The sequence below is a fragment of the Erithacus rubecula genome, assembly GCF_903797595.1.
Source record: "Erithacus rubecula genome assembly, chromosome: 21".
NCBI lineage: Eukaryota > Metazoa > Chordata > Aves > Passeriformes > Muscicapidae > Erithacus > Erithacus rubecula.
In genome coordinates, this window is record NC_136673.1 from 1705398 (window position 1) to 1721003 (window position 15606).

The window sequence follows — 15606 nt, forward strand, 5'->3', positions numbered from 1 at the left end:
TCTCTTTTTATTTCTTCTTCTTTTTTTTTTTTTTCTTTTTTTTTTCCTCCCCATGCTGTTCTCCCTTTTCTCTCAGGGTGCTGCTCACACTCAGCTCCTGGTGGAGGGAGGAAAGGTGCCAAGGTGCTTGTTTTAATGACTGGAAAATGGTTGTAATTTGGATAAAATAGCTAAGTTCATCTCTTCCCGTGCTTCACTGTATTTTTTTAATTCGTTAGAGATCCACAGATCTATAACAAAATATCCTGTTAATGGTACATTTCTAACTCGGGTGTAAAGTAGGAGAAAATAAGATGCTGAAAAAAAAAATCTGCTAAAAGAGAAATTAAAAACATGAGCACAGAATCTTGCATAAAGACCATGCAATCCTCACAGGCAGATTCCACTGAGGGCTGCAACAGGAATGCAAATGTGGTCCACAAAGCTTTCTTAAAAACAACATCCAAGCCATAATCAATGTGCTGGCTTTTGTTCTATGCACTAGGTGTTGCAGATGTGATCACGTGAGCCTGTGACAGATATTGTCCAGTCTCTGTGGCTCTGTGGTTTTAGCTGGAATTGCCATAACTCAAAAAAAAAAAAAAAAAAAAAGTTTATCTGAGCTTGTAATGATTGCATAAAAAGGAAACTTGTCTGTTTCTGTCAAGGTGAAGGAAGAAGAAAACTTAAAGAGATGCTGTGCATCACCATGTCTGGCTGGAAGCTGGGCACACCTGGCTCACCTGAGTGCTGGAAATAACCAGCCTGAGTCTGTGTGAGCCTCTGACAGCCTCACTCAGCTGAGCATCAAGGGTACAAGCACCAAGAAAGGCAGATGCTAACTTGGTTTCACAGGTTTCCAGCATGCCCTTGGTTTGCCCAGATTGTCTCGTTCTGCACTGGGAATTCCTGACCTAGGAAAGCACCCAGGACAAATCACTCCAAGGATATCTCAGCCCTTCCAGACTGATTCCAAAATGTCTTGGTTTGTGCAGTGATCTGAGCCCATGCAAATTAAATATGTGCTCATAAGCCCTGCTTAACCTGCATGTAGTTTAAGCAGATGTAAAAACTGATTGACCAATGAGAATTTCAACTTTGTGTATGAAAAGGAAAAACAGATGTAATCACTCAACACGAAGTAAACCCCCAGAACTGCCATCCAGCCCAGTGAGATGTACAACTGCTCCTTGGTCTAGGGAAGGGGAAATTAAAGAATTGGTCCAGGATAGGAAGAAGAACAACAGCCCAGGGGATGAGAATGGGTCCAGGGCTGGCTATGGGAGAGGAGGCAGGGAAATATTAGAATGTAAAGAGTTAAGCTATGGTAAAACATACTTTTGCTACACTAAAGAAGACTGGTTGATAATTACTGTAGTTTTAGGGCTATTTGAATCAGTGCAGCTGCAACCTCTTCAGTAGTAACCCCTGAAACAAGACAAACTGGGTTTATTGTACTGAACAAGTCTTAAAGCTCCTCCCTGATTGTTAGTAATTGGCAGCAATGGACTTAACAGCCTCTTGACTACCCTTTTTACACTCTACCTGACTGTGCAGCTAACAATTTAAATCACAGATGCCGATCCTTCTTTGTGGCAGCTGCTTGTTAACTACACGTTCCTCTTTTTCTGCCACTGGCTGCTTCCATAACCCTGCAACACCAGGGTTAGATTGGAGAATCACATTTCATCAATATTTAAAATGGAATTAAACCTTGAAGTTTGATTAATGCTACCAGATAGTGAGTTGTAATTACTATTTTGCAAATTGCAATTGTTTGAATATGTTAATATGATTGTCTAAGCACATCTTCACCTTCAGAAGTAATTTTCCTTTTAAAAAAGATTTGAAAAAAATACAAACTCTTTAATCAGTGCTAAATTATCACCCTGTGCACAATTAGGTAGAATGGGGTTCTTCGTGTGGTGTGCTGAATTTTGTGTCAGCATATTTATCTTTACAAGTTTATCCATTTTTTTAGATTTTCCTCAGTAGAATAAACAGTGATGGAACAGACTTTACTGAAAAAGGACTAACCATGCTGGTGTTTGAAGGTAAAGGAAAAAAAGCTTTGTTTGAGCATTTCACTGCAGTCTGGTGTATCCCTGTGCAGTTAGTAAATGTTATCCAGTTATTTGTTCCAAAGTCAGTGAAATATTATCATTATTATCATGGCATATTATTGGAATCTTGAAACTGAAACAGCAAAAGATTGTAATTGATGAGCTCTAGAATTATTTCCTTGTGTCTCAATCAAAAATGAGATCAGTTTCTAGCACTCACTAAATATATCTTGAATATTGTGGGTGAGATCCTCAGCCAGCCCACACTGGGACAGCTCTCTGTTATTTTTGTGATTAATTCAGGCTGTTTTCATTATCAGGCAGAGGCACACAGAGCCAACCCTGGCAGCCACCTGCACAACTGGTCCCCAGAAACAGCATCTGCCCACAATAGGGATTGAGAGAGGTGCAAGTCCTCCTGATCTCCTCTGGACACTGTCCACAGGGCCAGCAGGTCACTCTGGAGAGGCTCTTTAGGTAAATTAAACCCAGCTAAAGCTGTTTGCTCTAATGTGTTCCTATAAGTAGCCTGTTTCAAAATTGGTTCTTCTCACCAAATATTGACTGGCAAGTTTCTGCCTTGTTTTGGGGGGATTTAGGGGAAGTTCCAAATGTCAGCAAAGTCCAAATAGGTGTCACAACCAATGTTAGGTGTATTCCACAGTGAGCTCAAACTGCAGCCCACTTAAATCAGTGGATTTCTGCTTTCTGCAAAATGAAGCCACTTGCCTCCTTTCCCATGTTCAGGCTAAAAGTAGTGGCAGAAGAGATTTCCCCAAATACCACACTCCAGATTTATCTCTCAACTGGGATTAGAAACAGCTGAAAATTCAGGGTGGCCTTGCTTCAGGGTGCTTCCAAGGGATGACATGAAAACACACTGTAATTTAGGTGCGTTTAATCTTGCTATATTAAATGCATATTGCAAAGTTTAGAATTATTTGCTTCAAACTATCATGTTTCTGTGCTGCTTATGGAAAGCTCAGCTGTGAGAGACTTCTGAGGACTCTGCATGCTTAGGTGCCTGCCATGGCCCAGAGCTGAGACTCACAGCACTGGCAGCATTGCCATGGAGGCTTCTCTTAACTTTTGCTTTCTCAGGAAACCACCAAGAATTTTGCTGAAATGAGAATACCCAGTGGGTTGAACAGGGAAAAAGTGCATTGTTCACCCTAAAAACCTTGTCTGACTGCAATAGGTCTTTGTAGCTGTGTGTGTTCCTGATGTCTTAGAGGCTGTGTCACCCCTTGGTGTGCCCTGATGTGAGAGGGTGTCACCCCTCTGTGTGATGTGAGAGGGTGTCACCCCTCTGTGAGATGTGAGAGGGTGTCACCCCTCTGTGTGCCCTGATGTGAGAGGGTGTCACTCCTCTGTGAGATGTGAGAGCCCAGGAGGGAATGGATGTGCCACCACCAGGACAGGGAGCACCCAGAGCCCCAGCCCTGCCCAGAGCTCTCCATGCCCATGGAAGGGTGTGTTCCCAGCACAGCATCCTCGAGCAGCAGCTGAGCTTCCTCTGGGTTTGCAGAGGGCCAAGCACAGCAGCCCATTGTAAACAACAATATCACCGAATTCTTTCACATCCCTGGCTCCTCCCAGCACCCGCAGCGCCGTTTATCATGTTCTTCCAGTGCACAATCACAATGACATGTGATAGCATCTCAGCCCCTGGGCTCTGCCTGGCACACCCCTTCCATTTCCACTGCCCCCTCCGGGTCCCCACCACCCCTTTCCTTACTGCACCTGACCCCACCAACATCAAGGCTGGCAAGAAAACGGAAAATATGTTTTCAATTAACCTTTGCTTCCACCCACCAATTCTCACCCTTCCATTCTCTTTTAATTACTGTCATTCCAAAATGGCCCCCAAATGAACTTTCCATCTCTTGTAAAAGTTGTTTCCACATGAGCTGTATATTGAATGTAAGTGCCTATAAGTCTTGTGAGTAACCTATTTAATGGATTCACAATAGGATGGTTAGCACCCAAACAAAGGTGTTATTCTTGGCATGCTGTTCTTTAGAATTGAAACTTCCACAGTTTTCAAAAAGATAAGGCCAGGAAACCAGAAGGAACAATATATCTGCAAAAGCTGTAGCTACTGAAATTACTGTAGTAACTTACATCATGATGCAAATGTTAATATTATCACTGCTGGCTATAGTCTGGAATATAAATTATGTTGGTTCATAATCTATTTTGCTGAATGGAGGATGTTTCAGATTAAAACCATGGAAGCCAAATTTAATCTAAAAATGTTTTTGGTTGCTCAGATGAGAAGTCTCCAAGTATCTCTGTCTGTCACCTGAGCAGACTTCAACACTGTGAAAGACATATGTATGAATTTTGCAATGACATCCAAAATGTGCTTGATCTTCACACATTTCTATATAAAAAGATACAAAAAGAGCATATGATGGGTAGAGTAAATAAATTTAAAAAAAGGGTAAGAAAACCACCCCAGCTTCTCGTAGGAGCCTGGGATCTTCATTTTAAATGAAGTAAACTCAATTTCTCTCTGCCATCTTCATTGCTCAGCCATTTGCCTTGCCCACTCAGCAGTCCCACTTGATACTTGCCAGAGTTCTGCCTCTCCTTCTGCTGAGATTTGGCTCCTAAATTCATTTATTTGTTAAGCATTGGGGATTATTTAGATCCAGAGCTCTGACATTGGGACAAAAGCTAACAAACTAAATAATAGGAAGAGGTAGGTATGTGACACTTTGGAGATGCAGATCAAAGACCTTCTTCTGGATGTAATATTTTTCAAAGCTTTTGACTTCCTCAGAGTCTGGAAAGCAAATACCAGAAGACTAGAATTGAATGTGGCAAAAAACCTGTCTTGGAACTAGATGAAAGGGAAAAAAATATGTGGTGATGGAGGAGACAAGACCAAAAGGTGAATTTGTAGGTAGCTCTGTAGAGCCTTGTGGGCAAAGAGAAGAAGCTGAATGCCATGGCAGAGAGAGAAAATATTTTTGCAGTGGTATTTTGGAGGGATATGAATCAAAGAGGCCAGCAAGAGGAATTAGCAGTAAAAAGGACAAGCAGAAAAGGACAAGCACTCCAGCTGCTGCAAGAAAAGCAAAGGGCTACTCTCATTGTGTGCTCTACTTGTGTAAATGGAGAGCAGTATTGGCTCTCTGCTTTACAACCCTGCTCTCAGAAATAAGTTTGTCAGCCAAAGTAAAGAGAAAAAGATCAATGGATTGCAATAAACAGGCATTTAACATAAAAATGAGTAAAATTTACAATCCAGTTAACTTGTTAAATGTTACAAAATCAGCAAACAATAGACACAATTTGTTTTGTTCAGAGCCCAGAGGTAGAGACCAAATCCTCTAAATTAATTTCTGCAAAAGCTGGGGGTTTTTTCCAAACAGGTCTGGATCCTATTCGTTGTAGAATATACTGATTACCAACTATTTTTAAGAGCTTTACACAAACATTATTTCTTTTGTTGTGTGAAATGCAGAATCAGCCATCTGGCAAATGCCCCAGAGCTAAAATCTTTTACATGACATATAATTCAAAATGATTAAATATACAACAGAAAATAGCTATAGCATTGCACTTAAAATAGCATGAACTTTTACTGCCGATCAAAACTGATTTCTTTAGCCTAACAAGTATCCAAAGAACAATTATTTGAAGAGCTTTTAAGAGTTTCAATATGTAGGAACTAAACCTCATCTAAATTCAGTATCTTAAGTCAAATAAAAAAGAAACAAATGTACAAAAGATTAAATGGTCGTGCCTTACAAGTAGACATTTAAATCTATGGGAAACTAAATTCATTTGAACAAAAATACTATATTCCCTCTGTATGTGTATTGCTGGGGCTTTCCTCTCCTTGCTCAGGGCATCTGCCAAAACAACTTGTACATTCTTAGGCAATGACTAGGGGACCAGCCTGGAATCAGGCTGTTCATCCACTCCCTCCATCAGCAGAAGGGGCAATTTCAAAGAAGAACAGGGAATAAAACTCCATGCATGATCCCTCAGTGCAGTCAATCTTTTTTTTTCCTGCACCACAGTCGACTCGAAGTTAAATTTGCTGTCTTTTTTCCAGAAATACTCCAGGCCTGAAAAATTGCCAGGTCCTCATCCCACACCCAATTCTCCAGTAGTTTCTGAGAAAGAGCACGCAAACATCTGCATGTATTTGGGGTACATGAGGGTAGGTATAGAAATATTACCCTGAGCGATTATTGAGTGGTTATGGCTGTTTCTCAACTGCATTTTTCAGACAAGTCAAAGTCTACATTTCCCAAAAAGCACTCGGTGCAAGTCAGATCTGAATTGTGAGGGGGAAAAAAAAAGTCCAAATGTAGGAGATTTCTCTCATGGATTTGTGGACTTGGATAAACCTGAAATGGTTGAACATATCGATGCTGACTCTCCAAAATATTTGCACTTCTTAGTTCTTTCAGTTCAAGAAATGAGGCATGAGAGCCTCCATCCCAAGGTAACAAAGTGAGAAACTGTAAGTCTGTGATTATTAAGTCTTAGAATTAAAATGGTTTTTCCCCCTTGGCCAGGGAGTCAGGCCAGCCTCACAACCAAGGAGCCTCAGATGTTCTGACCCCAGACTTCTCTGAACTATTCAAAAATAATGTTCTTGAATCTTAACCTTTTCAGCTGATAATGAGTCCTGGAGCAGCAGGATTTTTCCTGCTGCTTTTCACAAGACTTTAAGGCTTGTAGAAATGCTGATTGCTGGCTGGCTTGGGACTGCAGCAACACCAAATCCCCTCTTAATAAGACACTTGTCCTGGTCTTCTGGACCTAATCCTGCTCTTAACTCAGTTCCCTGACTGAGCTCTGAGTAAAAAGGCAGATTTTGTGTCTTTATTCTCTTGAATTATAGGAAGAGGTACAAATATATTTCAGGTAATATTGAGTGCACTACAGGAAGTTTCCCTATGCACCACACTAATTAAATGTGAAGAAGAAATATGAAAATAGTAGAAGAAATATTCTCATAGTAGAACAAGGAAAAGTGTGTTTTATATTATTTAACCTATCCCTGTGAAAACCACAGGAGAATCAAGGCAATTTTCATCAGAAATATCTTTGCTTTTCATCAAGACAGGTGACCCAGGCAATCTCCTGAGATGTTTTCCATCTCAGTATAAAAAATTTCCTGGGTTTTTTGATAGTATTTTCTTTTTGAAAGTTATGGGATTTTTGGATATTCAGAGGCCTAAAACCTGACTGTCACAGCTCTTCTTGTGCCTCTCTGCTTTGCATTAAAAATAATATCTTGTTTCTACTTTTCACTAAAAAACTGGGAAATCTTCCGATCTTTCTATTGACCAAACTCTGTTACAAAGGTGCCAGGAGTTTTATTTCTGGGGGGGGTAAAAAAAAAGAGGAATACTCCTGGTGAAACAGGAGCCTGGTCCCAGTATCTATTAAAAATAAACAACATATCCTCTTACAAATGAGCCTTCCCATTCTTATTTATGTGCTCAATTTTACGTACTTCTCAAAACTGGAAAAAAGCAAAGCTTGAAGAACACATGGAGAATCAAGAGAAATTTGAGCATCCCTGAGGAAACAGAGTTTAGGGACGGAGCAAGGCTGTAATGAGAATTTGGAAAACTTTGCTAGATAAAAATGTCTAACAAAGCTGTTGCTGTCATTTCATTCCCCAGGCCTGGTTATGTTTTCAGGATGGGCCTTTGCACTGCCCAGCAATGAGAGCTCTGAGAAAATGAGTGTCAGAGCTCTGAGCTGGAGGGTGCAGGGCTCACCAGGCTCCTCAGGAGTTTCTGTGCTGCTCCACATCCTCCATCCCCATGGAAAATGCTGGAAACAAACCCAGGAGTTTCACATGGTGCCCACTCTGCTCTGGGATGGAGGCAAGGCTGTGCCAGGGCCCAGGGGTTCCACAAACACAGGAACAATCAGGGATTGCTTCAGAACAGGGGGGAAAGGTGAGCCCTGCAGCCTGCTGCCAGGGCTGAGGAAGATACTGTCATTTTGGTAAACCTGTCAAGCTGTTGTAAGAACTTCCTGAATGCTTCCTACCATCTGCTTTTGATGCTTTCAAGACTTGGCTGGAAGCCTGGAGGTTTTCCTGCTCTTTCCTGCCCAACCTATAATGGAGTAATTCTGGATCTGTTCCCTGTCATCTCAGCCTCTTCCTCAGTTTCTTCTGCTTACAGCTGGCTTTTTTTTTTTTTAATTTTTTTTTTTCTCTTTGCTTCAGTGGCCCTGTGCCCTGAATCATCTCTCCTGGGGCAGCAAGAGTTCCTCTGATGTTGAACAAGTGCCGGGTTTTTCAATTGTGTTCATGTTCTTGAGAGGAAGGGTCTGGCCTACATGACACATTCCTTCTTCACACTCACATCAACAACTTGAACTTTTGTGTCCAGGAGAGCCACACAAAGCCCATCTCCACTCCATCCCACGCTGCGCCGGGCTGCTGGGCCAATATTGATTGATATAATTTGTAGGGTTTGAGATAAATGTCATAAAGGACAATGAGTTCAAAGAACAGATTAAAAAACAATAAATTGAATTCCAAGGCGTTCCCTCCTGTACTAATCTGTGTAGGTTCCTGTGTTTTTGGAAAGCATGTTGCTTATCTTCCTCATCAGTAGGCCCACTGCATTCCAGTATTTTGGATCAATGCCATTTGTAATAATCTAGATCAGTTTTTATTCAACGTTTATAAAACAGGCCATGTATCACAGGGTATATTTTATAGCAGATGGTATCTCCAATTCATTTAAACCCCCCCCACTTCCCTCCTCCAATATCACTGTGCACACTCACAAAAGCTCTTGAAAGTAGAGCAGAACAGAAATTTTTTTTCAACAAATAGTAAATTTGCTGAAAAATTGAGTTTCCAAGCAACAAAACTGTTAAACTGTAGCGCACTGAAAATGAAATGTTCTGTTTTCTAGGAAAAAAAAACCCAAAAAGAGGTTTTGCAATTTGGACGTTTGAGGGGAAAAAAAGAGCAGGGTGGGTGGTTGCTTTCAGAAATCAATTTCATTTTAAAACCCTCTACGCTGAAAAGGTGATAAACACAAAGATTAAACAGCTAGAACATAAAGTAGATTTTTTCAGGGAAGATTACATTTTTTTTAGTTATCCCAGTGTCAACTGTTTGGGGATATTCTGCGGCTTTTAATTTGAAAAGTTTCTCTTTTGGCTTGGTAAAAACTAATTTTCCCCAAGGCTTATTAATCTGGGGACTTCTCCGTGTATTTGCCAGACTCTACTCCAAACACAGCTCTCCAAGGTGAAGGTTTCCTGGTCAGGAAGGTAAGACCCAGACTCATTTTAATAAACTGAACATCAAGGAGCTTCTCAGCTTTCAGGATCAGTGATGTGCCCCTCACAACCACTCCCTTGCTTGAGATCATAACAGAAGAGATTGAAGATTTTTCTGAGATTAACATACCAAACAGTAATAAAATATATTTATTCATATATACTTGGGAATGCTTCATTGTAATTTTGCAAAATATGATTTGTACGACTCTGGGGATACATAAATCACTGATAAAATAAATAAGTTAAAGATATTTTAGCTCAGTGATAATAGAACCAAGTCATGGAGTTGTTTATATTTTGGCTTTAGTCAGGCAGCCTAGAAGATATGAGAAATAAACTCTTTTTAGTTTACCTTGCAGAAGAAGTTAAATCATACCTGCATTTCTCAGAAACTTGAATTTGTAGTCAACAACTACTCTGGTTTCAGGGTTATAGAATCCATCACCACAGTCATAACAACCTTCTGGGATTATTTTGGGAGGATCCAGATTTGTAAGCTGAGGAATGCCTGAAGGGGAAAAACAAGGTTTGATTTTTTTTTTAATTTATGCCTTTGATCAAAGTAACTAATGTACATCTCCACGGCATTTGGTATAAAAATAACACAGTTACCTCACAATAAATTTTGTACAACATTTCATCAATTTTGCCAATGGGGAAAATGAAAATGGAAAAATACACACACAAAGATTGTGTGATAAAAAGTGATCATTTTGATTTCTTCATTCACAGTGCTGTGATTCAGCCCACCAAGTCAGCATTACAAGTCCAACCCTAAAATCCAAAATGGGGCCAGGAGAGAATCGCTGGCTTTGCAGAACTCCATGTCATCACTAAAATATTCTATGTATTGTGTGTATTATGTTACAGATTTTACTCACTTTTTTCCCTTATAAATCCACCTTTTGAATACAAAAAATAATAACATTATACAAATTTTTAGCAAAACCAGACTGAACACAAATGTCTGTTTTGGCATCTGCTAACAAGCTACATAGGGCAGATGCTTGAAACTTCATTTGTCCTGGATGCAAACTAATTGTTTTTGCTCAACTTCTCTGTATCAAAAGCACCCTGCTGATGCAGTGAGGGTGAAAGTTATAAAAGGGTTAATGTCAAAAGGTACAGATAATAAAGCCCTGTCCTGTGGGTCATCACTCCAGGAGAGCCCTGTGGATGCAGAGCTGCATCCCAGGCTGTGCTGGTGGAAAGTGGTGTCCACATTCTTCTGGAATGTGGAATCATAGGGTTGTATGAAATTAGCCAGAGCATTTCTGCTCCACGTTACTCATGTAGCTGAATTAATCTTTCTTAAGCAAAGTTGTTAGTTTAATTCCTTCCAGACTCTCAGGATCGCAAATGCAATTTAGTACCTGGTGGTTTAAAACCCAAACAGATTTCTGTATAAAATCTTCTGTCGTAGCCATCGCAGTAAGGCCATTTTTCCTCGTCGAATTCGAGACCATCTGCAAAAGTGTATTTCCCCTGCAAAACACGTTTGAGTGCAGAGTTAATAAACGTGATGGATGGACGGATCGCCAGGGGCAGGCTGAACCGGCAGAGCCGCAGCAGGGCCAGCCCGTTTTTGCCGGGAATCCCGCCTGTGGAGCCCGGCCCCCCCGGCCCGAGGGGTCGAACACCGGCTTGGCTCGGGAATCCGCGTTTCACCTCCAAGCTTCCCTGGGGGCTCTGTGCCAGCGGAGACCCCTCGGGGTGACCCCCCGCCGTACCTGCGTGGGCCGCCCGCGGTGCCAGAGCGCCCGGTACCCGCCGCCTTTGATGAGCTGCAGCTCGCCCTTGCCGTGGAACATGCCGTCCCACAGCCAGCCCCGGTACTCGCCCCCGGTGGGCAGCGTGTAGGAGCCGTATCCTTCCATCCTGGAAGAGACGGCGGGGTGGATGGTGGCAACCCCGCGGAGCCGGTGCCCCCTGGTCCCACCAGCCCCCCGCGACCCTCCCTTTGCCCCCATGGCCCATCTGCCACCCGCGACTCCCCTGCTTTTCCAGTACTCCCTTCGCCTCCCCGTCGGGCCCCTCGGTCCCACGTGTCCCCTGCGAACTCCACTGTGCCCTCTGTGTCCCCGTGCTTTCCATTTCCACCTGCCCCCAGGACCCCCCGTACCCCTTCCCGCTTCCACCTGTCCCCAGCACCCCGCGTGCCCCTTCCCGCTCCCGTCGTGTCCCCCGCTGTCCCCGGGCCCCACCTGCCGCGCACGGTGCTCCCCAGGTACCGATCCCCCACCAGCTCCATGATGGCCCCGACGGCGCGTCCCGGTCACCGCGGCAACGGCGCCGCCTTGGCCCCGCCCCTCTCCCGCCCGGCCCCGCCCCCCGCGGCGGCGCGTGCGCGGTGCGCGGCGGCGCTGAGGGCGCTCAAGGAGAGCCGCCATGCCCGGGGTGCTGCGGGTGCCCTCGCTCGAGGAGCTCGATGTGCCGGAGGTGAGTGCGTGAGGGCCGAGCGGGCCTTCCCCGCCCCGCCCTGCTTTCCCCGCTCGCCCTCACGGCCGCTGTGCCCCGCCGCAGGTGGCGGTGAGCTCGGCCGTGCTGAAGGCCGCGGCGCACCACTACGGCTCGCAGTGCGACCGGCCCAACAAGGAGTTCATGCTGTGCCGCTGGGAGGAGAAGGATCCGCGCAAGTGCCTGAGCGAGGGCCGGCAGGTGAACCAGTGCGCCATCGACTTCTTCAGGTGAGCGGCCGGCGGCCTGGAGACTCCGCCGCAGCCCCACGGGCCTGGCGGTGTCGCTCCAGTGCGGTGGGTCACTCCTTCCAGCCGGGCACCTCTGCTCTGCGGACAGGCTGCCAGAGCTGCGGCTCTTCAGCCTGGGGAAGAGAATACTCTGGAGTGACCTTAGTGCAACTTTCAGTACCAGCAGGGCCTACAGGAGAGCTGGAGAGGGACTTGTGACAAGGGTATGATGTGACAGAACAAGGGGGAATGGCTTAACGCTGACAGAGGGCAGGTTTAGATTAGGTATCAGGAAGGAATCTTGCCCTGTGAGGGTGGTGAGGCCCTGGTACAGGTTGCCCAGAGCAGCTGTAGCTGCTCCATCTGTGGAAGTGTTCAAGGCCAGGTGGGATGGAGCTTGGAGCAAACAGGGATAGTGGAAGGTGTCCCCTGCCCATGGCAGGGGGTGGAATGAGATGAACTTTAAGGTTCCCGCCAGCCCAAATTATTCTGTAATTCCATTATTCTAATTAAAAATGCTGCCATCACCGCCTTCCAAACTTTTATACTTGCTTCTTAAACTTTAGCTCTTGGGGATAGAGGCCATGTGTTTTGTCTTACTTATTTTTACATGAATTTATCCTGTCACTTGAAGCTCTTTTGCCTTTGTTCCAGAGCAAGCAGCCTGGGTTTTTGTTGGGAGCTCAGGGCAGTGGTGAGGCTGCTGCACCTTACATCTGTGTGATGAACTCCAGGAAACCAACCTGAACATTGCATTTTCTGTCCTCCCTGTCTCACAGGTGAACGACTGAGAAAGCTTGAGCAGGTGCCCCACCTGCTCTCCTGACCAAACATGTAGATCCACGGCATGTGCCAGTACTGTTTGTAAACAGCCTAATTTAATTACCTCAAGGCCTGTCCACCTCCAGTGTAGCCGCTGAAACCTCTGTTCTAAGCATGGCTTTTTGAGCTTTAGACACAAAATTATTTGGCAGCATTAGAGCACCATAGAATGTAACTAAATTATTTGGCAAAACCAAGATGTCCTGTGGAGGAGCTGTGAACACCTACACAGCAAAAACTTCCTCCACATATCAGTTACTGCTGTCATTAACTGTGGCCGCAGCGCTGGGAATTTCACAGGTATTCATATCAAACACTGACTTTACAGAAGGTTTAGATGTTGCTGAGATCTCAGAGCTGCAAATCCCCCTTTGGGCCGAGCTGAGGTTGTCATGAGCGAGGCAGAGCAGTGCTGGGTGCTTTGCTGAGGGCTCTGTGCCTGTGGTGTCCCCAGGAGCATCCGGACGCACTGCGCCGAGCCCTTCACCGCCTACTGGAGCTGCATCGACTACACCAACCAGCAGGAGCTGCGCCGCTGCCGCAAGCAGCAGGCTGCCTTCGACTCCTGCGTGCTCAACAAGCTGGGCTGGGTGAGGCCCAGCCTGGGAGACCTCTCCAAGGTAACTTCTTATCCTCTGGGGCAGATCCTGCTCTCCCTGCTTCATGCACGTTTTGGCCAGACCAGGTCTCCAGCGTCTCTTGGCCTGATGGTGATTCGGGAACTCGGCGGTGGAAGTTTGTGGGATAATAGAAGTTGAGGCTGGCAGCATTTTCTAGGGTTGCTTTTGCAGAAGGCTTGTGCTTTTCTTAGACAATGGAATTCTTGCTTTTTGCTTTTCCTGGCTTGTCCTTGAGGAGTGAAGCTCATGCTCACATGGAGCTACTCTGTAGTTGTGATGAAACACTGCTCCCTTCCCTTCTCTTAAAAGTATTGAGGAGCTCTCATCAGCTGAACAATGTGTCCTTACTATTGTTTGGTTCTTCTTGGTAGAAGAACTTCCTTGAAGTTCTGACTCAACCTGGCTATTAAATCCTGTGAGAAGTTGTGTCATTTCTTTGCATTTCTTTCCAGGTTACGAAGGTGAAGACAGAGCGTCCTCTGCCTGAGAATGCCTATCACTCTAGACCCAGACCAGAGCCAAACCCAAGCACTGAAGGGGAGCTGAAGCCCTCTCCCTTGGGCAGCAGGTTCTTTTTCTGGTCCTGGTGAAGTGGGCAGGCTGTGCTTTCACTCAAGTGCAGAGATGTGGCACTTGCACGTGTAAATTGTGTGGCGTGTGCTGGGTATCACTAATAATTAAAGAGCCCCAAACCACTACATGGCTGAGCAGACTTCTTTAAACTCATAGCAACCAGAACAATGCATTTCCCTGTTTTGCTCAGAGCTCTCTGCAGTCACACAGCCCTTGGGACCCTCTGGGCACCAGTAACGTCAGCTGGTTGATCATGATTACCAGGATTGTCTGTCATGTGTGCAAACGTAGTTCCAGTCTTTGACTGCTGCCCCATCAATCACAAACTGGCGTGAGACCTGATTTACTTACTGAGAACATTGCCTCATGGATCAAGGAAACTCTGGGAACAAACAAGTCATTAATGTCTTCCCTTAGTCTTGCAACTGATAATTGTGCATTCTTTCCAAGGGACTCCTGAAGAGGTTTAACCTAAAATCTGTCTTGGAGCAAGGGGTTACTGGAATCTGGCATTTGCTAGGTATGGGGGCAATGCTGTTTCTGCCATAAAGATCCCTGTTGTGCTTCCCAGCTGCTCATACAACATTGGTTAGGGACTTCCACTTTTTGGACTGTTCTGCTGGGGAAACACAACCTACATCATCAGCAAAATCGTACTGAATTTTCAACACCTTTCAGGAAAAACTTTCTCCTGAAGGATCTAGTTCCCCATTAAGCAGTGTAGGAAAGGAGTTGGTATTCTGTCTCAAGACCCTGACTTAAAGGGTTTGGGGAAAATCCTTACCAATTTTTCACTGTGATGCTCTTTTTGATAGGGGAGTTATTGAGCTTTTAAAAATTTGTCTTTTCTACAATATCTGAAAGTCATGTTTTTTGTAGGAGTTGAAGCTAGTCTTGCATTCACTTCCACCCAATAGTGAAAACCTTTTTATAAAGGTCAGAAAAATTCCAATGAACTTGTTTTTCCAAAGCAATATGCAGTTTAACTTGCTCTGGGTGAGACTGTCTCACCTGAACCATGGCAAAGAGTGGAACTGTGCTCTGCTTCTTGAGCAGCCTGCAACTAGTAGGCTCAGAAGATTTGTTTGAGGTGGGATTAAACTGTAATGGTTCTATAGCTGCAGCATATGTTTCTGATCCATGGAGCTAGAGGGAAAATTGTATAACATTTATCTAAAAATAGCTTGTGCACTGTGTGGCTTCTGGGTTCTTGCTACTTTCTGCTGGGGTGCATTGACTGAAACTGAAAGCAGGTGCTATGTTTGCATTTTAATGTACATACCAGGCTGTTTTAGCAGCTCCTTGCCAAAATCTGTGAGCTGGTGCTGCACCTTTGCAGTTTCTCCTTGCTGATCACTGCCACCATCTCGGAGCAGCCACGTCTTGCTGAGGAAAGATAACCCTTCTGTGCAGAGACTGGAACTGGGACAAGCTTGGGGTCTAATTGCATTCAGCTGAGTGAGTGAAATGAGGTTTGGCTGAGTGGAGGATAAATTGTTCTGGGATGTTAACACGTATCACATCAGATCTTTGCTGACCTGCTCCAACAGTTGATCAGGAGTTTTTAGA

The 15606-nt window shown here is 44.6% G+C and overlaps 2 protein-coding genes across 2 annotated transcripts in view; one reads left to right on the forward strand and one right to left on the reverse strand.

Annotated features, from left to right (window-relative positions):
- The window catches only part of MORN5 (MORN repeat containing 5), a 16436-nt gene extending 4806 nt beyond the window's left edge, over positions 1–11630 (reverse strand). The window contains exons 1-4 of the mRNA XM_079324534.1: positions 11540–11630; positions 11066–11213; positions 10709–10820; positions 9712–9843 (exon numbers count right to left, since the gene is read on the reverse strand). Of these exons, the coding sequence (XP_079180660.1) occupies positions 9712–9843; positions 10709–10820; positions 11066–11213; positions 11540–11586 (439 nt within the window). The 5' untranslated portion in view covers positions 11587–11630. The remainder of the gene's footprint in view (positions 1–9711; positions 9844–10708; positions 10821–11065; positions 11214–11539) is intronic.
- A 9-nt stretch (positions 11631–11639) lies between these two features.
- NDUFA8 (NADH:ubiquinone oxidoreductase subunit A8) lies at positions 11640–14162 on the forward strand. The gene is made up of 4 exons (XM_079324535.1): positions 11640–11774; positions 11859–12022; positions 13299–13464; positions 13917–14162. The coding sequence occupies exons 1-4, from the start codon at positions 11724–11726 to the stop codon at positions 14052–14054; spliced, it is 519 nt and encodes a 172-aa protein (XP_079180661.1). The 5' UTR covers positions 11640–11723; the 3' UTR covers positions 14055–14162.
- Positions 14163–15606: the final 1444 nt, after the last annotated feature.

What these genes read in the sequence shown, in the direction of transcription:
- NDUFA8 (XM_079324535.1), top strand. Translation starts at nt 11,724, where the DNA reads ATGCCCGGGGTGCTGCGGGTGCCCTCGCTCGAGGAGCTCGATGTGCCG. An exon ending in AGGAGCTCGATGTGCCGGAG is followed by an intron (nt 11,775 to 11,858) that starts GTGAGTGCGTGA and finishes GCCCCGCCGCAG; the next exon opens with GTGGCGGTGAGCTCGGCCGT. An exon ending in TGCGCCATCGACTTCTTCAG is followed by an intron (nt 12,023 to 13,298) that starts GTGAGCGGCCGG and finishes TGGTGTCCCCAG; the next exon opens with GAGCATCCGGACGCACTGCG.